At 43.7% G+C, this 23987-nt stretch overlaps 1 protein-coding gene across 9 annotated transcripts in view; it reads left to right on the forward strand.

Moving 5' to 3' along the window:
• The window catches only part of TENM4 (teneurin transmembrane protein 4), an 850566-nt gene that overhangs the window by 819271 nt on the left and 7308 nt on the right, over positions 1-23987 (forward strand). For all 9 annotated transcript variants that reach the window (XM_061628962.1, XM_061628964.1, XM_061628965.1 and 6 more), the window contains 5 exons: positions 2277-2449; positions 10261-10496; positions 12676-12972; positions 14421-16035; positions 23358-23500. In XM_061628962.1, the coding sequence (XP_061484946.1) occupies positions 2277-2449; positions 10261-10496; positions 12676-12972; positions 14421-16035; positions 23358-23500 (2464 nt within the window). The remainder of the gene's footprint in view (positions 1-2276; positions 2450-10260; positions 10497-12675; positions 12973-14420; positions 16036-23357; positions 23501-23987) is intronic.

Consider the following 23987-nt stretch of genomic DNA (forward strand, 5'->3'; position numbering starts at 1 on the left):
TAGCTGCCAAAGGTTGCTGAAAGCAGAGAACTTAGGGAATGGAAGGATTTAGCCTTCTGAACAGGCATTTCTGGAACTACTGCCTCCTTTCTATGCCAGTAATGTGACAAATGATGGTGTCGGATGTTCACAAGCAAACAATTAGGTCTCATAAGCACCAAATACTGCATTAATTCTGAGCAGTGAACCTTGACTAAATACGTTTCCGTAGGGGGATGGTTGGTTGTGGTTTCCTTTGTCAGCCTAATAATTGCCACTGTGAATGTAAAGGCCGGGCTGGCTGGATCGGGCAGGTTACATTAGCAGGTGATGAATTCATTGCATGCACTGGCTGCTTGGAGCCTTCCTGCGTCATGGTATTTGTCCTTAATTCTGGTGTAAGTCGGAGCATTAAAAGAACATGAGAATATTAGGATGTGATGGACACCAGCCTATCTCTAAATCCTTCACCTGTGGAAACAGGGCCTAGCCAGCTTAACTGTGAAATGAATTGACCTGGGGAGGATTTGTTTCCTTTCAAAGACTGAGGTGCACCTGCCCGTGACATGAGAGGCATTCTAACCTACCTTCCCAAACTGAATTATGTGGCTGCTAAAGTGCCTTCATGAAGGAAAGAAGGACTAGAGACCACACAATACTTTGACATCATCAGTTTTACCCAGTTTTCAAACTAGGTGTTCTGGGGGAGTGGGGGGCTTAATGGTGATCTTGTGAATGCTCTTAAGGTCCTTCACGGGCTTTTCCATTGGCTGCCCAACTTACAGCTTCACTGCATTAAGGGCAAAGATTTAAATCATTAAGAGGGAAACTTTGTTAGTCTCTATTTAGGGGACTCCTTTTAAAAATGAAGGTGGGTGGGTATAAGCCTTATCCCAGGAAATCACAGAATCACACAAGTCAGCTTTTAAAGTTTTTATTTCACAAGCAATAAACATGTAAAATTGCAACAGTTCCTAATGCAGCCTTAAGGGCTAGAACCTTTTTTTAATAATAAAAAAGTGGAGATTCTCATGGTACTGAAATCTATGCCCAATTTCATTTTTTCCATACATGTGTCTTAGTATACTTACAGTCTCAGAATATGCCCAGCCCTTATTTCAAACCATTTTGGCTTTTACATCATGTGCCTAGCTCAGCAACCCTTGAATCTGAGGTTTTCTAGCAGTCTGGTCATGTTGGCAAACCTTTTCTCGCAGCTAGTGGATTCAAAACTTGCTGGTTAGCACATACAATCAAGCCGGGAGTGAATTAGGCCCAAGTTTAGGAGAAGCTTTGCTACAAAACAATATAGAAAGTCCAAATACATATTTAGGAACAGCAGACCAAAGCAAACAAAATTAAAAGGAAGAGTCAGAAAAAGTGTTTATTAAAAGAAGCATTTCTGTGTGGCCAAGAGTAATATCTGCAGCAAAATGCATTCTGAACTTCCTTTTGTAATCCCTTCATGGTAGTAGAGAAGGCCTTGTGTTTGGACATGCATGTTTTACACCTCACCTGCCACTAATTAAAAAATACCAGTTAAAGGAAAGTCAGTTGCTTCAGCAGTTGTACACCCTCCTACACAACAAGCAACCTTTTAGCAGCTATCAGGCATGTAGGTGGGATGTCACCTAGTGAGCAAACAGCAAAGAGGTATGTGCCGCACCCAGATGCAGAGACTGGGAAGAGTCTGGATGGTAGCTAAAATTGTTCATAGCATCAGTGATTTCATTTTTTTAAAATGGATTTCTCTCCCACTACATTCCTCAGGGCAGCTCTAGGAATGGGAGAGAAATTTAATTCAATTCACACTTAAAGCTGAATCTATCAAATTTGCACTTTCCATAACAATAAGAGAACCGTAAAATAACCATCCTTTGACATTTGTACTTATCCAAATTTTGTGATGTTGTTCTCCAAACAAAAAATGTTTCCAAAAATACATATATTAGGGGAAAGTGTGCATAAAAATGAATATATATGTGAAATGACATACAAAAATGCATTATACTAGGAGAGATTGCTTGAAAAATGTGTTCATTAGTCAAAACTGCATAGAAAAATGTTTATTAAGAAAAGTTCACACTAAAATACTGAAGAATTTTTCATGAGGATTTTTTAAAACTCAAAATGCTGTAGAACTGAATTTAAGAGTGGAGAAATGAGAAGCTGAGAACTGAAATTGATGGGTCCTTGGCAGGTGACAACAATTTAAAACCCAATTGGTACGGAGGTTCCCATCTCCCTCCCTCTCCTCTCTCCTCTGTTTAGTGCTCATGCATCTCCTTCCTTTCCAGGTATGACAGTTTCGGACGCCTCATCAACATCACTTTCCCTACTGGTCAGGTCAGCAGCTTCCGGAGCGATACAGACAGCTCAGTGCATGTCCAGGTTGAAACCTCCAGCAAGGATGATGTCACCATAACGACCAATCTGTCAGCATCAGGTGCCTTCTATACCCTCTTGCAAGGTGAGCCTTGGATTTACTAACTGGGTTTTGGCCAGGTCTTGGTGGTTGTTGTTTTCTCTGTTCGTTTGCTAGAGTTTGTACCCACCCTTTACCATAAGGTCCTAGGGCAAGTTACAACAATAAAAGATACAATTATAAAACAAATAAAACAGTTATAACCATAAAACAAGGTAAGTGTAAAAACAATTAAAAGTAGTTTTGTATATAAAACAAAAGTAATTCCATATATCAAAATAGTTTAAAATAGCTCCAATAGAGTTGCAGATTGGGATAAAGAGCTCTACTCCAAAGGCTTGGGCTGCATCCAGTGTTCTCTGTCTGCTGACAAGTGAGTTTTAATATTGCGCAACAGAGGTCCAATGGAACAGTTGCGCTAGTGGAACTCATTGCACAACTGATGGAGCAATCTATTGTGCAACAAAGATCCCAGCAACCCGCTTTATGTATTCTCTTGTGCCACAACATTCCGCTGGTGCAAAACAGTGTACCGCTAAATGACTTTAACTTAGTGCTACATTGGACACAACCCCTTGTGAAAAGTGGAAGATCTTTGGTAGGCTCCAAAAAGACAACAGAGACTGCACCTTTCTAATATGTAATGGAAAGGAGTTCCAAAGGATAGGTAGCACCACACTAAAGGCCCGGTTCCTATATTGTACAGAATAGACTTTCCAATGATAAGGTACCTGCAGGAGGCCCTCACCTGCAGAGTGGTTAGGCTAAGAAGGGTGCAGGATGCAAGTTTCAAGTGATGAGAATAGGTTGGATGATGTGTGTGTTTCCCTTGAGTGACAGGCACCCCAGTCATCACGGATTGCAAATAAGCAGCTGCTGCCGCCACCACTAAATAATAATAATTATTAAATAATAGTTGTGTGTCTCTGTCTTCAGTATTGGGGAGATATAAGGAAAGATATTTGTGGGATTGTAAAATCTAATCAATATGTGAAGATTCAAAACTAGACATTTTCCTAGTTATCTGAGAAAGAAGGATGGCCACAACTGTCAAGAGCTGCCAGGGCTAGAACTTGGAACCCACAGAACTTGTGTGTGGTTGACACCCAGCATTCTGAGTGTAAGGATGAAGGAGAAATTCAGTTCAGTTTACTTTTAAAGACACACCTGTGTAATTTGTACTTTCCAAAACAATATGTGAACCAAAACACAGCCATCCTTTGAAATTCACACTTCTCCGAATTTTGCAGTGGCATTCTCCAGCCCAGTAAAGTGTACAAAACTGCATACACCAGGGTGAAGCGTGCCCAGAAATAGTGGACATAGTATGCAAAAATGCATTACATTAGGGAAGATTGCTTTTGTGAAAATGTGTAAGGCAAAATTGCATTCAAAAATGTCTTGAGTGGGAGAATTTCATACTAAAATGCTAATGAATTTTCATGGGGACTTTTTTTAAAAAAATCTCAAAACTAATGTGGAGACCTAAACTTAAGACTGGAAAAATGAGAAACTGAGAGAAAGTGAAACTGACAGATCCATCCCTAGCTGAATAATCAGGCTATTCATTGGAGTCCTGGGCTCAGAAGTTATACCACCAACCAAGGCTGGCCATTGACTCTCTCTGTCCTGCAACAAGTATAAAGATTCCTTGGATCAGACCAGAATTTTGCTGGAGAAAAAACAATATCTGCTATGCCTGGCACATGACTCTCAGTCTGTGGCTGCCTGCAGGTAGCACTGATAAGGAATATGTGGAGCTTTATTTTTACTAACATGACACTAGGCAAGTACTGATGGTTGATTTTGCAATGAAAACAGACTTCCAGGGACTGCAGTATGTTGGACTCAGGTTGCCTCTCACCACCCTGACACTGAAGCCAGGGACGATTCTTGCTAGTTCAGAATCCTGTTGTTGAACCAACTAGTTCAAAAAACCTGGAGTTGTATCCAGCCCAGCACTATGTAAATGTTCCATCAATGTAAGGATTTCTTCTTGTTCAGTGGAACACTCCTGCACTCTCTCTACCCCCTGTGTACCGCTTAAATCAGGAACAGATTTGGGGAGGGTGTGAGATGTGGGGGAAGGGGGGAAATCCCATTGCGCAGGCAGAAAGCATTGTGCTGATGGCAAGTGTTTGTTGACTACAACAAACTTTGTTGGGTACTCAAATCAGAACTTCGGTACTCAAATCAGGGAATTCAGAAGGAATGTTCAAAAGACTCCATTCCACCACCCATCTCCCGCCTCCCAAGGGGTGTTGAAACTGTTTGTTGTCTCTTTAAGGGGAATGGTTTGGGTGTAACACATAGAGAGGCCTAAAGGGATATCTTTTTATGTAACCCCTATTGAATATTATGAGAAGTGAAAACAACTAGTTTTCTCGCCTTTTTTCTCTCTTATTCCCTTCATTTTCCTCACAGTTTGTAGGAGCAGAGTTTAGTGTTGTTGTAAGCCAAGTGTGTCAATAAATATAATCAGAGTTAAAGAAGTCAAGCTTCCAAGAACCATTATTCCTGTTAAGAAGACCTTAGCTGTTGCAACAAAGGGGGGAGGACTTTTCACCATAGGAGATGGGTTGCAGATATTGGAAGGCTTCTTCAAAGACCAGTAGGATTCTTCCAATAAGAAAAGATTCTGCCAGCAGAGTGATGCTTGCTGTGCCTTTGACCACCAAGGGTTATGGATCCCCAGTGGGGAAACAACACTGCCCAAGGGGAGCGCCCTTAGGGATGGGGGAGAAATTTGATTCAGTTCATATTTAAAGGCAAACGTACCTATCTCACACTTTCCAAAACAATATACAAACTGACAGAGCAATCCTTTGAAATTTGTACTTCTCTGAATTTTGCAATACAGTTCTCCAGCCAGGTAATGAATATACTAGGGTAATGTGTGCATATAAATGCATATATTAGGGAGAAATAACATACAAAAATGCATTACGTTACGGGAGACTGCTGTGTAAAAATGTGTATATTAGGCAAAATTTCACACAACAAGCTGCATATTAGAAGAAATTTGCACTAAAATGCTGAAGAATTTTCGTGAGGACTTTTAAAAAGAAATTTGCAAACTGATATGGAAATATGGAGAACCCAACTTAAGACTGGAAAAAAATGAGAAACTGGAATTGATGGATTCCTCCCATCCCTTCTTCCAAGTAAATAAGGATCGCCTCTGTTTATTCTCTGCCATCTTTTTCTAAATATTTCTCAGTGAAGAAAAGTAAATAGGATAGAGCTGGTATTAGTGTTAATGGTGCATGAACTGACCCAGAACTAATGCTGAAATGCAAGACATTGGAGTCCCCACAATGAAGCTGAAATTGACGTATTCACCCATACCTATCTGCCCCCACCCCTCAGAGATAGGGTAGTAAGTGGCAAGGAAGGCCCTTTGCAGCTGACTATGCCCACTGCAGTTCTGCTTGCCAGGATTCAAGCAAGGGTGCCTTGACGTCAAATGCCCCAACTGCAAATTCTTGCCATACCCCTAGCCCTTGTTTACAAAAGGGGAAAGAGAAAATTAAACACTATTTAACGGTGGGTGAGGGAAAACATATGATTCCCGACCTCTTTTTCTCACCTCTTCCATTCTGCAATTATGAACTTGCCTCAAGGTCTGGCATCAATCCCTTTTGGGGGTCGGGGGAGGAGTGTTAACATAAAATTTCAATTTTAATATAAAATTGAAAATATTTCCGTAAGTTCCCCGGAGTCTTAGAGAGAACTCAGGCCATTAATACAGATACATTCAAATACTGAATCATTATTTCCTCTGCAGCTGAGTGGCCCACACAGGATTACGGAGCAGGAAACCGACCCCATCATGTTAATCCCGGCACCATGACACCCCAGTTTCCTGGCGCCTTCTGACACTTTCCTGTGTTGATACTCACATGCTCACACCTAATTAAGTAGCAAAGCCTTTACCTGGCCCATTGTTGGTACTGCTGCTGTTTTCCACTCAGGGTTCAGCCTACTTCCTTGCCAGCACACTTGTCCCACGACAGTCTTCCAGTGTTGTCACGGCCATTATCATAGCAAATTAATCCTAACCCAGGAGCAGGGAATGAAGCTAGGGTAGCTTCATGCAAAATAAATGCCCAAATTCTGCACGAGGGAAGGCTGCATTAAAATTACATTCTCTTGTCATTTATTCTGCATATAATATTTGGATTTTGTTGAGGCTGTAATCTAAAGATGGGGGGAAACCTGTGGCCCACCAAATCTTGTTGGACTTCACCTCCCATCTGCCCTAGCCAGCATGAACAATGGTCAGGGATGATGGAGTCTAGCTATATCTAGAGAGCACCATGTTGGCCATTCCTGTGTTTGGAGATGGAAACGTTGCCTGCCCTTTCCAAATTATATCACACCCTCACAGTTTCCCTGTCTTATAGACAAACTAAGCCCGTTTCTAATTGGCCCAGCTGGATTTTAGAAGCATTTAGATGTCTGGCAAATGCTGGGATAGGAGTTTAGCACCTCCTCAGGAGTCTAATTAAGCAACAGAAGCTGCTGTTCGGTGCTCTTCGGGGAATTAATTGATTTGCTGTGATTTATACGCCTGGAGATGAAGGTCTAATAATTGCTTTGTTGGTCAAGTATCTCAATATTCAGTGGCTCAGCACAGCTGTATGGACACATCATTCCAAATCAGCACCAGCTCCGGGACTGAGGGATGGGGAGGAGTGGGCAGGCGGTTTTTCGGTTGCCCATGCAAATATCCATTATTGCCAGCCTCTGAAGCCAGACTTCTTCCAAATTTGTCATTTTAAAAAAAAAGTCTTTTACATCATGGACAGTTCCTTTTTTCTCCTTTAATTACCACTTCTAGTTTAACAGGATAGTGAGGTTTTCTTTAAAACCTTCCTGGCAAGTTAGCCCTTCTAAGATGATTGAGTGATATCCTACCTTCCTTCCATAATGGAGATCAAGGCAGCACCCTCAAAATTCCCAGGTCTCCCATCTATATCCTGGCCAGAGCCAGACCAGCTTAGCAACAGCAAGGTTGTTGTTGTTGTTGTTGTTATTTATTACATTTGTATACCGCCCCATAGCCCAAGCTCTCTGGGCAGTTTACAACAATTAAAAACATTAAAAACAAATATACAAATTTAAAAACACTTAAAAAAAAACAATTTAAAAACACATGCTAAAATGCCTGGAAGAAGTGGAAAGTCTTAATCTGGCGCTGAAAAGATAACACTGTTGGCACCAGGCGCACCTCGTCAGGTGTGCAACTTCATATTCCATTAAGCCATCCTTTCCCAACTTGGTGTCCTCCAGACATTATGGACTACAACTCGCGTCATTCCTGCCTCCTGTCATCCCATACTGGCTGGGGCTGCATTAGACCACACACTGGGCCTATGTGAAATCACACACACATAAAACAATCACCAAACAAAGTGTAAATTCTAACCATTTGCCATAGTTTCTCACTCAGTTTTCATTGATATGGCAAGTAGACACACTAGAAAAGCCCAGAGAGATTGTTCTGCAAGTGACAGGCAACAAACAGTGCAGTCTGTTTAAAGTTTCATTTGATTCCAGTGCCGTGGAAGGCTCTCTGCAGAATGGCAGAGATACGGTCCCTGCCTAAAAAGGTTTATGGTTGAAGAGTCAAATAATTAGTTTCAAATGCTAAGGGTAGTATCCAGCTAACGCATCAGCACAAGGAGTTCTGCTTCTACAACAGGACTTCCCCATTTCCTCCCCCACATATGTTCCATGCCCTTGTCAAATCTGCTCCGAGGCAGGTTGGAGAACCCCCTAGAACAGATTTAGGGGGCACGCAAGGGAAAGAGAGGGAGAAAAGTCTGGTTGCCCAAGATGAAATCCTTGCGCTGACAGGATGTGCCCCTTAGTGCTACTTTCAGTATAGCCCTAAAAGCGAAGACAAAAGTTATGGAAACAGTTTGATACGGCCATCACTATTCAATAAAAAAACACAAGAATACACACACACCTTTTCAGTCCTGGAGGAATAATGGTGCTCCACATGGCTATGTTCTACCTCCACTGTCAGAGGCAGTCTGCTTCTGAATCCCAGATGCTAAGTATCGCAGGTGGGGAAAGCGCTGCTGTGCTCACGTCTTGTTTTCAGGCTTCCCACGGGGGCGTCTGCTTGGCCACTGTGAGAACAGTATGCTGGACCAGATGGGCCATTGGCCTGATCCAGCAGCCAAGCTCTTGCATTCTTACTTTTGTTGTGGTGGTTTCTGGTTGAACTGGGAAAAGCTCTTGCCCTTGGATATTGCTGGCATCTACTGGCTAGTGCCTGTGACATCAGCAGCAGACCACCTCCCTCCAGGAGGTGAAGAGAGGCTTGAATTTTAGTAATAGTAGTAGTAGTAGTAAGATGAAGGATCAGTGTTTCCATGCATAAATACAAATATGTTTCCTTATTTAAAAAAAGTTAAAAGTTAGCTAGTCCTCTGTGCACACACACAGAGGCACAAGTATAGCTTGGGGACTGACTTGTTCACCATTCCAACATTTGATTTGCTTTGATGGAAATTTGCAAAGCCAAATTTATGCTGCGGGGGGGGGACCCCTGATGTGACCATTCAAAAAATACTATTATTGGTCTTCACACCAAGAGTAAAAGGAACACAGGAAGCAGCCTTTTACCGAATGAGGCTGTTGGTGCATCTAGCTCAGGGCTCTCTGGGGCTTCATAGAATAAGTAGAGACTTTATCCCAGTCTCTGTCTTCACTGGAATTACTTTTTTAGATGTTTTTAAAGCTTGTTTTGTTTTTTAAAGATGCTTTGTTTTAATATGTTTTTAAAGATGTTTACAGTCTTTTAGAAGTCTTTTGTTTTTAAAATGTTTTAGAGTGTTTTCAGTGTTTTTGTTTGCTGCCCTGGGCTCCTCCTAGGCGGAAGGGCGAGATACAAATTTAATAAATAAACAAAAAGATAGTAGAGTTGGAAGGGGCCTATAAGGCCATCCAGTCCATCCCCTTTCCATTCAGACTGGAAGTCTTTTGCTTTTGTTTTTTCACAGCCCTACCTGAAGATGATAGGGATGGAACCTGAGATCTCCTGCATACAAAGCAGTCAGTCTGTCATTGAGCTATGGTCTTCCCCAGGGAAAAGCAATTTGCACATAAATAGGGTTGGGTTGGTCAGTTGCTGTTGAGGACATAGGCAGAAGAGAGATTTTCAGCAGGTGGCAGCTTTTCTTACCTCTGTAGCACTCCCAGAATTCCACCTTCTCCCATCCAGGCAGCTGGTGGCCTTGGAACCACAAATTGTTACCCAGCTGGTGAAACACTGCTCCCCTGGGCCTGGGCTTCTGTGCTTTCTAATAGACAGTTTAACAGGTGATGCCCTTCCTAACATGTTGATGGGGACAGCTTCACCCACTGAATTTCTTCCTATTGTGTAGCTTGTTACAGGCATAAGAGCAGTAACATGAAAAAAATTAACCTGAGCCAATTCTAACAACTTGAAAAACACTTTGAAAACCACTGTATTAGTATAACCTAGAAGTAGTCATTGGCCAGATGCTAAACTGTTACTACCGTGCTGATCCTAATAATGAGGTAGGGACTGGGGAAGCTGCCTTCTGCTGAGTCAGACCATTGGTCCACCTAGCTCAGTACTGTCTCCACTGACTGGCAGCAGCTCTTCAGGGTCTGAAGACAGGGAACATTCCCAGCCCTACCTGGAGATGCCATTGATTGAACCTGGGACCTGCTGCATGCAAAACAGATGCTCTACCACTGAACTACAGCCTGTTCTCCTTCTCTGGCCTAACCCATTTTATGTCTGATTTGCATAACCTTAGTAGCAGGATTTCATCCTTCTGGATCATTTTTTCCTTTGTGCCATCTTACAGATCAGGTGCGAAACAGCTATTACATTGGTGCGGATGGTTCCCTCCGGCTCATATTGGCTAATGGCATGGAAGTGGCACTGCAGACTGAACCTCATCTTCTGGCTGGTACAGTTAACCCTACAGTAGGGAAGAGGAATGTCACCCTCCCCATTGACAATGGCCTCAACCTGGTCGAGTGGAGGCAGCGCAAAGAACAAGCAAGGGGCCAGATAACAGTCTTTGGACGCAGGCTGCGGGTGAGTAAAAAAGGCTGGGCTCAGCCATTATTTACGGGCTCTGTTCTCACATTACCTTTACTGCCACGCAAACTGGTATCAACCACAGCATTGGGACCGATGCAAAGCCATTCCCTTGAGATGTATCTCTGCTTTTTGTCATCTAAGCTGCCAGAGCCCAAATGTCAATCCACGTAACCACTGAAAAGCCAGTTAAGCTAAGGAAACCAAAATGATCAGCCACATCTGCAAGCTGGGGATTCATCTTTATTAGCTCTACTCTAGGCTTATCTGGGCATCGACACATCCTCTGACACACTTGCCCTAGATATATGTTCACACAGCGTATAGTTACATTATGGAATTCACTCCCACATGAGGCCATGATGGCATTAAAAGAGGATTAGACAAATTCATGGAGGATCAGGCTGCCAGTGCCTACTAGCCACAGTGGCTGTGTTCTACCTCTTCCGAAAACCAACTGCTGGAACTGCAAGAGGGGAGAGTGCTGTTGCACTCAGGTCCTACTTGCGGGCTTCCTATGAGCATCCAGTTGGCCACTGTGAGAACAGAATGCTGAGCTAGATGGGCCACTGGCCTGCTTCAGTAGTGCTCTTCTGATGTTCTTACGTTACCAAGCATTAGGTCTGTATAACCCATGATGTTTGTGTGCAAAGAAGGCAGGGACTTCTTACTTGGACAGACCGTATCATTAGGACCAGGGGAACTCTGGACTCCTATTGGGAGGAAGGGCAGGATATAAATCTAATTATTATTAGTAATAATAATAATAACAACTCTTGGAGGTCCACAAAGTTAGACAAATGGGAGTGCTTTCACCCTGTAGGCCATACGTTGTGCCTTGTTCCCTGACTCCATCATTCTTCTAGCTTTCCTGACCCACTTATCAGCGCCTGCATCCACTTACAGCGCTTTACAGGCTAACACCTTTAAATAGCCTTCTAGCTTTCATAACATTCTACACCTCTAATTGGTCCTATATGACTGTTACAGATTGATCGTCCTGCTCTTCGGCAGGATTAAAAATCCATAACAAGCAGTTACTCATTGGACCCTCTCAGAATTTTTTTTAACTTTGTTATAACACTGCTCCAGATAATGCCACATCCTTCACACAAATGCAGACTTACAAATATGATATGAAAACAGCCCATCGCTTAGGAGCGCAGGTGTTGTGTTCACAGTTAGGGAGCTGTCTGATTCATCCACTTTTGCTTATTTAACCTGGAACATGCTGAAAACTGGAGGCTCGTCTTGCGATTTAGATGGGAATTTGGTGGCAAGAGAGCAAGAGTGGTTGTTGTCACAGCGACAGATAGGGATGGGGGAGAAATTTGATTCACTTCACATTTGAAGCCAAATCTATCAAATCCACGCTTTCTGAAACAACATAAGAACCAAAACACAGCCATCGTTTGAAATTCACACTTACCCAAAATTTGCAATGCAGTTCTCCAATCAAACAATGCAAAATATATGCAGAAATGCGTGTATTAGGGGAACATGTGCATAAAAATGAATATATCAGTGAAAATAGTGTGCAAAATACATTATATTAGGAGAAATTGCTTGCAAAAATGTGGACATTAGTCAAAACTGCATGCAAAAATGTGTTTAGTAGGAGAAATTCATGCTAAAATGCTGTAGGCTTTTCATTAGTATTTTTTTTTAAAAAAATCACAAATTGCTGCAGAAATGTGGAGAACTGAATTTAAAATTGGAAAAACTGAAAAACTGAGAGAACCAAAATTGACAGATGCTTCCATCCCACGTGGCAGATTCCACCATCATAAGCAGCTGTGCTACAGAGATTACCTTGGCAACTGTTAAGGATAATTGGAGTGCTCCAACCTTGTCCCTCCAAACTTCCACACAGCGTACACAGCTGAGCTCCAGAGACCCTGTGACTCAGCTCATTTTGCCACAGAAATTACCATACTGGCCATAATTTTTAGCCGTGTAGTTGGGGTGAATTAATCTATGCAAGGGGTGAGCTGTGTGAGTTCAGATTTATTTTCCTTCCTATTTTTCTCCCTGCATCTTAGAACTTAAAAATTGTTTGCAGAAAAAAGAAAACCCAACCAGAAATGATAACCTTCCAGAAAAGTTTGTTTTGACCAGCAGCTCACCCTCCTCCTGTGTAGTTCTAATCCTTATTCTCCCACTTCTTCTGCTGCAGGTTCACAACAGAAACTTGTTGTCTTTAGACTTCGACCGGGTGACAAGAACAGAGAAGATCTATGACGACCATCGCAAGTTCACCCTGCGGATCCTGTATGACCAGGCCGGCCGGCCAAGCCTCTGGTCTCCTAGCAGCAGGCTGAATGGGGTGAATGTTACGTATTCCTCAGGAGGACATATTGCTGGGATCCAAAGGGGAACTATGTCAGAAAGGATGGAATACGACCAGTCTGGCAGGATTACATCCAGAATCTTTGCTGATGGCAAATCTTGGAGCTATACATACTTAGAGAAAGTGAGTACCACCTGTAAAAAGTCCTACTGAACTTGTAGGTGCTTTGCATATGGCCTCCCTTGATTTATGTTTTCTGTTCTTCCTCATTTTTACCCTCTTCTAAGTTTCTGGCTCAGCCTTCACCAACATCTGTGGCCCTCCATTGGTTCTGCTGGCTGGGACTGATGGGAGTTGGAGTCCAACAACATCTGGAGGGCACCAGGTTGGTGAAGGCTGTTCTAGCTGCTTGTGTACATGATCATCAAATTGCTTTTCAGTCTTAAAAAACTGAAGAGTAGTTTGGGGGCTTTTGTGCTGCTGTAGTAGCAGCACAACTCCGACGTCCAACACGAACTAGGAGGGTCACAATATATTTTGGCTACAAGGAAATCCACATGTTCTTAATTTTAAGCATAATTCTTCCCCCTTCTTGCAGCATTTTGGAACAATTAGTGTTCAGCAATCAATTTTTTCAGTTAACATGAAACAGAAGATTTTGGTTGTTTTAGAAACTGGGTCTATTAATTATTATTATTATTATTATTATTTATTTCATTTATTACATTTGTTAATCGCCTATCTGGCTGGCCATCAGCCACTCTAGGCGATGTACAAAGCAAAATGATACAGAAATGATACAGAATCTAAAAAACTAAACAATAAAGTAATACCTAACCAGCATTAAGAATAACATAATCCAAACAAAACAATAATAATTGAGTCTTGTGGCACCTTAAAAGACTAGCAAATTAATTATGCCATAAGCTCTCAGGGACTAGAGCACACTTCATCAAAGGCGCAAATGGTAAAGTGGACCCTAATCCATGAATGATTATGTCATAATTAATTTGCTACTCTTTGTTGGGGCAGTAGCCAACTAACTTGTTCCGTTAGCAAGGATTTACACTTGCACAATTGAACTTTCCACCCTTTTTCTCTCCTCACCCCCCCCCCCAAAATCTGACCTGGGGTTTTCCCTAACCCTCTGGAACAGATTTGAGAAGGGCGCGGGGAGAGCTGATGGTGGGGGAAAATCAGTTGCACAAGCATAACTCTTTGCATTGACGGAATGAGCTACTTAGTGCTGCATTGGATACAACCCTGGTCTTTAAGGTGTTGCAAGATTCTCTGCTGATTTTGCTGCAACAGGCTAACGCAGCTACCCCTCTGGAAATCAGAGTTGTCTGTCACTCCATCAAAATATTTTGCAGGGACACAGGGAGGGAGGAAGTAATCAATACCACAGAGTAGGAATCTACAAGGCATTTTTCAATGTTTCAGTATTTAGGGTACTCCTCCTTCCTCCATTACAGAAATTTAGGGGGGGAAACTTCCACCTAAAGTGGCGAGATGACAAGTAATAAAAGAAAATAAAAGCAATGTCCTAAAGAATTTTCCTGCTAGAGAAAGTTCAGATTTCTAATGGCTATAAAATGAGGAATAACACCTACCTTCTCTCCTGGTTACAGTCCATGGTACTACTTCTTCACAGCCAACGGCAGTACATTTTTGAGTTTGACAAGAATGATCGCTTGTCATCTGTGACCATGCCCAACGTAGCCCGGCAGACCTTGGAAACCATCCGTTCTATTGGCTATTACAGGAACATCTACAGGCCCCCAGAGGGTAATGCCTCTGTTGTTCAGGATTTCAATGAGGAGCGGCAACTTCTTCATACTTATCATTTGGGAACAGGGAGACGTGTCATCTACAAGTATGGGAAGCTGTCTAAGCTGGCTGAAATGCTTTATGACACAACCAAAATCAGTTTCACTTACGATGAAACTGCAGGGATGTTGAAGACTATAAACCTTCAAAATGAAGGGTTCACTTGCACCATCAGATACCGGCAGATTGGACCCCTCATTGACCGGCAGATCTTCCGTTTCACAGAAGAAGGCATGGTGAACGCCCGCTTTGATTATAATTACGACAACAGTTTTCGGGTGACCAGCATGCAAGCAGTGATCAATGAGACACCGTTACCCATCGACCTGTACCGGTACGATGATGTGTCAGGCAAAACAGAGCAGTTTGGCAAATTTGGGGTCATCTATTACGATATCAACCAGATCATCACTACAGCTGTAATGACCCACACTAAGCATTTTGATGCCTACGGCAGGATGAAAGAAGTACAGTATGAGATATTCAGGTCCCTCATGTACTGGATGACTGTGCAATATGACAACATGGGGAGAGTCGTGAAAAAGGAGTTGAAGGTTGGCCCATATGCGAACACAACAAGGTATTCTTACGAATACGATGCTGATGGCCAGCTACAGACCGTGTCAATCAATGAGAAGCCACTGTGGCGGTATAGTTATGACCTAAATGGGAATCTTCATTTGTTGAGTCCTGGCAACAGTGCCCGCCTCACCCCACTGAGGTATGATCTCAGGGACAGAATCACAAGACTGGGGGATGTGCAGTATAAGATGGATGAAGACGGCTTCTTGAGACAAAGGGGCAATGACATTTTTGAGTACAATTCCGCAGGGCTGCTCATCAAGGCATACAACAAAGCCAGTGGGTGGAGTGTGAAGTATCGTTATGATGGACTTGGAAGGAGAGTCTCCAGCAAAACTGCCCATGGACATCATCTACAGTTCTTCTACGCGGATCTCACCAACCCCACCAAAGTCACCCATCTATACAATCACTCCAGTTCTGAGATAACTTCCCTCTATTATGACCTCCAAGGCCATCTCTTTGCCATGGAACTTAGCAGTGGAGATGAATTCTACATTGCTTGTGACAACATTGGGACTCCTTTGGCCGTCTTCAGTGGGACTGGCTTAATGATCAAGCAGATCCTGTACACAGCTTATGGGGAGATCTACATGGACACCAATCCAATCTTCCAAATTATCATCGGTTACCATGGAGGCCTGTATGATCCCCTTACCAAACTGATACATATGGGGAAGAGAGACTATGATGTGCTTGCCGGCCGGTGGACTAGCCCAGACCATGACATTTGGAAACGTCTAAGCAGTAGCAACATAATGCCTTTCAATCTTTACATGTTCAAGAATAACAATCCTGTTAGTAACTCTCAGGACATCAAGTGCTACATGACAGGTAAGACTCATTTTTGGCGAACTGTTCTCTAGTCCACCAGTCAATTCAACTGCTTTATATATGAACATCTGTCTCTTTAGAACAGCTGTGAGGAACCTTTGGCGCTCCAGATGTTGCTGAACTACAAGTCCCATCATCCCTGGCCATTGGCCATGCTTGCTAGGGCTGATGGGAGTTGTAGTGTAGCATCTGGAGACCAAAGATTCCCCATGACTTCTCTATGTAAGTTTTCAAATCTGCATCCAAGAATTTTCAATGACTCTTGAATTATTTTTGGTTTCATTAAGAACTATGTATGGTTCTGTAGGTTTGAGTTAAAACCTGAATCTCTCACCATACTTATAGGATCGATGCCTCCACTCAGCAGATCCTGCAGCAAAGCCACTTGCAAAACAGCAACCACACCCTGCAGCATCAATGCCTCAGCTCAACAGCTGTGGAACAGAGGCATGGATCCCGTGGGGCAGGGCATCAGGCAGGCAGGAAAGCTGCAGCATTGAGCCTTCCTTCTCCCAAGAAGACGTAGCAAGTAGGGCTTTGCCTTTTTGTAGGTTTTCCCGCCTGATTCCTGCCCCTTGACAGCTCAGGGTTGTCCTGGACCATCCAGCTCGACCTGTAGTGATCTGTGGTTGTCTCAACCAGACTTGGCCAGCACCCAGATTGGCTCATGTCTCGGCCAAGTCCGATGCACAGCCCTAGTAGGCCTAACGGGGCTAGAGGGATGAATCGTCTCACCTGGGACAAGGCTGCTTCGTATGTCTTGGTTACATTTCCTTCCTGCTTGTCTCATTAACCTTCCTCAGTACTGTAAGACAATGTGCACGAAGGGTCCCTTCCCCCCCACTCCACTTTTTCCTGCTTCTTCACACGGGTGGGGAACCGGATGTGGCCAGCAGGCCTGATCGGAATCTCTCTCGCCCCTTACAAGCTGTCCACCTGATGGGTGGGGTCATCCATCTGTCAATCACCAGATGCCACAATGAACGTAAGGAGACCCTGTTTTGCCCACAGGGGTCTTGCAGAGCGCTTTGCAAGGGACTTCAGCTGACTGTCAGGTCTTGCAAAGCCCCTTGCAGAGCTGCACAAGAAAGCACTTTGCAAGAGGCTTGGCAGGACCCAACAATCCCTTCCCGCAGATTAAAGGATGATTAATGTCCTTCTAATTTCCTGTCAGTCGCACAGAAGTATCATTGTGTGCATCAGCTGGCAGCCCAGATTCTAAATTGCATCTAAATAAACTGCATTAAGGGTCCTTGCTCCAGAAGAGCACCAGCTGAATCCTTTCTAATCATGACCTTTTTATCAAGCCTTTTAAAAATAACAATGCGATTAAGTGTTAATTCATCCATGAGAATTGCTATTAAAGGGCTGGCAGAAAGAAAAAAAACCAGTATTGTGTGCCTTAAAAATATTGGCCAGACCAGAGAGACTGCAGCCTTGGACCAAACTCCACCAGTGTTGGGAGGATTACTTTGGGGCAAGTAATTTGAGGGTGTCAGCAGGCATGTTTCAGGGAGGAGCAAGGCAGCATGGACAGGCATAGCAGACTGGCAGAACAGTAGCCAAAATGAGAGTCCATTGACGCTAGAGTAGCAGTGGGGAACCTTTGGCCCTCCAGATGTTACTGAACTACAACTCCTATCAGCCATAGCAAGTATGACCAATGGCAGGAATGATAAGAATTGTAGTTCCGCAACATCTGGAGGGTCAAAAGCTCCCCACACCTGCACTAAAGGATTCCATCAAGTCTTGAAGGACTTAGGTCACATCCATACCATATATTTAAAGCACATTTCCCTCCCCCCTTAAGAATCATGGGAAGTGTAGTTTATCCCTCACAGAGCTACAGTTCCCAGCAGCCTTAACAAACTACAGTTACCAGGATTCTTTGAGGGAAGCCATCTGCTTTAAATGTATGATGTGGATGTCACCAAAAAGTAAGGAAATGGCCTGCCAAATAAAGAGGGGGGGGGGGGAGGAGATGCAACAAGTTTAGAGAGTTTGTATGAAATAAGAAGACCTGGAGACTGGGATAGGGGCATTCACTTTTAAGAACAAACTGAATCAAATTTCTCAGCCATCCTTACCAGAGGGAAGTAACAAAGATGGAAAGCCAGTATAGCAAAGTGGTCAGATTAGAGTGTTGGACTGTGACCTGGGAGACCAGGGTTCAAATCCCCACTTGGGCCAGTCACTGCCTCTCAGCCTCACCTACCTCACAGGGTTGTTGTGAGAATAAAATGCGGGGGGGGGGAGGAGAAACATGTATACCAGCTTGAGCACCTTGGAGGCAAGGCGGGATATAAATCCAATAATCAATAAATAAAGGTGCCTGGAGACCTCCAGGAGAAAAGACTGAATGAGTTGGGTCTGTTTAGCCTGGAAAAAAGACAGCTAAGAGGCAGTGATGTAAAAGGCATCTTCAGTCATACAGAGGATGTCTTCTGTAACTCCAGAGCGTAGCACCTGAACCATTGGGAAGAACTTTCTGTGGGGAAGAGCCGTAGCAACTGCTTTGAGTGCAGAAGGTCCCAGGTTCAATCCTTGGACTCTCCAGGTGGGACTAGAAGAGGCCCTTGCCTGGAACCCTGGAGAGCCACTGCCAGTCAGTGTAGACAATACTGAACTAGATGGACCAGTGGTCTGTCCCGATATAAGGCGGCTTTCCATGTTCCTGATAGAATGAGATGTTGGGCAGTGGAACAGACTACCTGAGTAGGTGGTGGACTCTTCTTCATTTGAGGCTTTTTAAGCAGAAGCTGTGTGGCTACTTGTCAGGGATGCTGTGCTAGTGGGTTTCCTGCACCAGCAAGGGGTAGGACTAGATTACCTTTGAGCAGGCTGGCCACTGGAACGCAGTTGCCAAAAAAGAGGCAATGCAGAACAAAAGAAGACATGGATTTGCATACTCCAATATTTATTTATTTATTTATTTTATTAAATTTCTATACCTCCCCATAGCCGAAGCTCTCTGGGCGGTTCACAACAGTAAAACATCAATATACAATATACAATAAGCCACAAAGAAAACAATTTAAACACACCAAACTACAAAAACAGCAGCATACTGAAATACTGAACTGTGAAAATATTAAAATGTTAAAAAGTTAAAGTATTCGCTGTTAAAATGTTAAAATGCCTGGGAGAAGAGGAAGGTTTTAACCTGGTGCCGAAAGGATAGTAATGTTGGCGCCAGGCGTACCTCGACAGGGAGATCGTTCCACAGTTCGGGGGCCAACACTGAGAAGGCCCTTTTTCTTGTTGCCATCCTCCGAGCTTCCCTCTGAGTAGGCACCCGGAGGAGGGCCTTCAATGTTGAACAAAGTGTACGGGTAGGTTCATATCGGGAGAGGCGTGCCATCAGGTAATGTGGTCCCAAGCCGTGTAAGGCTTTATAGGTTAAAACCAGCACTTTGAATCAAGCCCGGAAACATATAGGCAGCCAGTGCAAGCGGGCCAGAATCGGTGTTATATGTTCGAACCGCCTGGTCCCTGTTAACAATCTGGCCACTGCATTTTGCACGAGCTGCAGTTTCCGAACCGTCTTCAAAGGCAGCCCCACGCAGAGCGCATTACAGTAATCTAATTTAGAGGTTACCAGAGCATGAACAACTGAAGCGAGGTTGTCTCTGTCCAGATAGGGGCGTAGCTGGGCCACCAACCGAAGTTGGTAGAAAGCGTTCCGTGCCACCGAGGCTATTTGAGTGACAGAGATGGATCTAAAAGAACGCCCAAACTACGAACCTGCTCCTTCAGGGGGAGTGCAACCCCATCCAGGACAGGATAAACATCCACCATCTGGTCAGAAGAACCACCCACTAACAGCATTTCAGTCTTGTCTGGACTGAGCTTCAGTTTATTAGCTCTCATCCAGTCCATTGTCGTGAGCAGGCACCGGTTCAGCACATTGACAGCCTCACCTGAAAAAGATGAAAAAGAGAAGTAGAGTTGCGTGTCATCAGCATACTGGTGACAACGCACTCCAAAACTAGTGATGACCGCACCCAGAGGCTTCATGTAGATGTTAAAAAGCATGGGGGATAGAACTGACCCCTGCGGAACTCCATATTGGAGGGCCCAGGGTGCCGAGCAGTACTCCCCATGCACTACCCTCTGGAGACGACCCGCCAAATAGGAGCAGAACCACTGCCAAGCAGTACCTCCAACTCCCAAATCACCGAGTCTCCCCAGAAGGATACCATGGTCGATATATATATGTATAGATGCAGATTTGGAAACAATTACCATAATTTAAATCGAAATACAGCACATTTTGCCGTAGTGGGGAAGACTCTGATCTATGTGACTTTTCAGTCTGCTGTCCAGGTGCTACCTGTTAATGGGCAACTTTAAGTCTCCCTCCACCCACCCACCCAGGCTCTCCCATCTCATGGTTCTTTATCTTTTGACCAGACAGCACTTCCAATAGTCGGTCACATGGCCACCCTACCTTTGAGGTCCCTTCCAGCTCTGTCATTCTAAGCTACCTTGTGCAGAATCAGACTGTTAGCCCATCCAGCCCACTACTGTCTTCTGCTCTGACTGGCAACATCCCTCTAAGGCTCTGCAAGAGAGCTTTTCCCACCTTTTGTCCCTGAGATCGTTTAACTCGCAATCTCAGAGATGAAACCTGGGATATTCAGCATGCAAAGCAATGTGCTCTACCACTGAGCTGTGGCTCGCTCCCCCTCCCCTGTACGTTCCCCCAGTTTGCACTTTGCAAAACGGTATGCAAACTGAAAGACAGCCATCCCTTGAAATCCACACTTCTCTGGCTTTTGCAAGGCAGCTGGCCAGCCAAGCAATATGTACAAAAATTCTCATATTTGTGGGAAAGTGTTTATGAAATGCATATATATTATTGAAAGTAACATTGAAAAACATTACATTAGGGGAAATTGTTTGCCAAAGCGTTCTATTAGGCAAAATTCCATACAAAATTGTGAGAAGAAATTCACACTAAAATGCTGATGACTTTTCATAAGGACTTTTTTTTGCAACCTGATGTGGAAATGCAGAAAATTGAATTTAAGAGTGGAAGAATGAGTTGGGTTATGCTGTAAGCATTGTGAGGATTTGCCTAAAGAGAAAAGGCAAACGATAGCTATGATTAATTGGGATTTATGTTCAGTGCTCCGTCATAGTGGAGCAGGAATACTTTGTAACTGCACTTTTTGTGGAGGGAATGGGGTAACTCGGATATATTAAGTTGAAGTTTCTATTACCCCTGTCCTTACTGCTGAAACAGAAAATGTACCCTGTGTCATATGAAATGAACTCTTTCATTAAGAAATAAATAAACGTCTGCCTTTCAGCAAATTAATATTCGGGGCACCATCCAGCCAAGCTTAAGCTGTTTGAAGTCCCATCGATTTCAATGAGTGGATTAAGCTTTTGCATAGCTGTAGCTGGATGTTGCCCTCTGTCTTTTTCTTTTTGAACGTCTGGATCTCTTAGAAAATGTCTCCTCCTGACCTCCGCCCCTTCCACCCACACCCCACAGAGAAGACTGTGTTTACAGATGTTTTCATAGCCATGCCTTCCGGCACAGCAGCCCACAAAGAACTGGTTAACTTTTCAAGCAAGTTGCCTTTTGTCTTCTTGACAAGTTCTTTTTGATTCCACTTTGAAAACCATTTGGTAACCTCTTCTCCCTTCCTATACCGGATCAGTCTTTGAAGGCAGTTCTTTATTTGGCTCCTTACCATCCACAATACACGTAGCATTCTTCACTCACTAAACATCTACCCCAAGGATCTGAAAGGGCAAAAATTTAACTGTTCTGTACTTCTGCACAAAAAAACCCCTTAACCCCAAACAAGACAGTCTGCAGCTTGTATACTCACACAGTGCATAGTTAAACTATGGAATTCACTCCAATAAGGGTCACCAGCTTGGATAGCTTCAAAAGAAAATTAGACAGATTCACAGAGGATAAGGCTATCAGTGGCTACTGGCCACAATGGTTATGCTGCACTGTTGGAGGCAGTATGAGTCTGAATACCAGTAGCTGGGACTTGCAGGTGGGAGGAGTGTCGTTGCACTCAGGCCTGCTTGTGAGCTTACCATGAGCATCTGGTTGGCCACTGTGGGAAAAGAATGCTGGAGTAGATTGGCCATTGGCCTGATCCAGCAGGGCTCTTCTTATGTTCTTCATATATTTGCGCTACAAGCTTGTGTTGGTTTTTTACACCAGCCTAGTTTTTATGGCTTCCCCCACAGAATCCTGGTTATTGCAGTTGGTAGTGACAGTGCTGAATATTTATAAGAGAGTGTTAGCCTCTGTCAGAGAACTAGCCTTCCCATGTTTCCCTGGGGTGAGGGGATGCTTCGTAAAGCAGTTCTAAGCCTATAGTTCAAATATGTCCAGACACTCATTTCTTCAGAGCAGTGGGAGCTACAGGACATGGTGTGGATTCATCTGCAGGGCTATGGATATTGGTGAGTGATGTACAGAGATGGACCTATGTGTGAAGAATCTCCCCTTCAAGCAGCAAGTTACACTGGATTGCTTTTCTGGTTGTCAAATAGCCTGAGCTCTCTACTGTTCAAAGGCAGAGTGGATTTCTGCCTAACTAGAAGATCATGCACTAAAGCCAAGAGGAAGCTGGTTGTTGCTGCTGTTAATACAATGGGTGAATGGCTAATGAGAGCAAGGTGCTTTAATTTTAAAGTAACTGTTAATAAAATAATAACAAGCAGCATTTCTCTCTCTCTCTCTCTCTCTCTCTCTCTCTCTCTCTCTCTCTCTCTCTCTCTCTCTCTCTCTCTCTCTCTCTCTCTCTCTCTCTCTCTCTCTCTCTCTCTCTCTCTCTCTCTCTCTCTCACACACACACACATACACACACACACTCACTCACTCACTCACTCACTCACTCTCACTCTCACTCTCACTCTCACTCTCAATTCACAAAGGCATAGAAGGCATGCTTTTTCCACACCCTGATTACCAGCAAAGGGTGCTCCAGCATTGTGTCTCTCTTGCCTCATTAGCAGATCACATGGATCTGCTGAGACTAGAGCAAGGAGAAGCAATCCAGCAGCCTGCTGATGTGATCCACAACATGCGATCCAAAATCTCTCCCGGACCATGTGGCCACTTTAGACAGGAAATGTGCAGCTTCAGGTTTATACATTGTTACATGAATGAACATAAACAAATAGCCAGTTTCCTTCTTTACCCCTCACTTTGGGTGCAACTTCCTTCCAATTTTGTAGCTTTGCAATACAAGCTGCTTGACTCTCTTTCCATGTGCCTGTGTGCGTTAAAGTGTAATTTACCAATAAGTTATAACCGTTTGGTTTCTCTTATCACATCCCAGATGTCAACAGCTGGCTGCTAACGTTTGGGTTTCAGCTGCACAACGTCATCCCTGGATATCCTAAGCCTGACATGGATGCTGTGGAGCCATCTTATGAACTCATCCACACCCAGCTGAAAACCCAAGAATGGGACAATAGCAAGGTAATCTGCCTAATTTTAATACACTGTTCGCACGTCACATTAAACCATGGTGAATTTTTAGAAGTCCCCACTTTGCTGCTCCCCAATCCTGGTTGAGCCACACAGAGAGCAACAGCTCACAAGCCTTGGCTTGTCATGTTGTCTGAACTCAAGCTCATGGTTTGTTTCCCACAAACAAAACACAAGAAGCAAGCCAAGATTAAACCTTGGCTGGTTGGTTTGGACCCGGTTTAGACAACAGGACAAGCCAAGGCTTCTGGGTTGTTGCAGTGGAGGGAGAAGTGAACTTGTCAGAAAAATGTCCAAAAGGGGTCTGGTTTTCCCCCCCTCTCTTTTTACACTTTGAACTCTCAATTTTCTCTGACTGTTTTGTGTATTGCCATGAAAATTTAGAGGATTGTTAAGCAAGCGTTTCTGAGTTCAGGACTATACGTTTTGTAAAGTTTTGTTTTGAACTGAGCTTATGGGAAGCATCAGAATGGCATGG

The sequence above is a fragment of the Rhineura floridana genome, chromosome 5 (assembly GCF_030035675.1).
Source record: "Rhineura floridana isolate rRhiFlo1 chromosome 5, rRhiFlo1.hap2, whole genome shotgun sequence".
In the NCBI taxonomy this organism is placed as follows: Eukaryota; Metazoa; Chordata; class Lepidosauria; order Squamata; family Rhineuridae; genus Rhineura; species Rhineura floridana.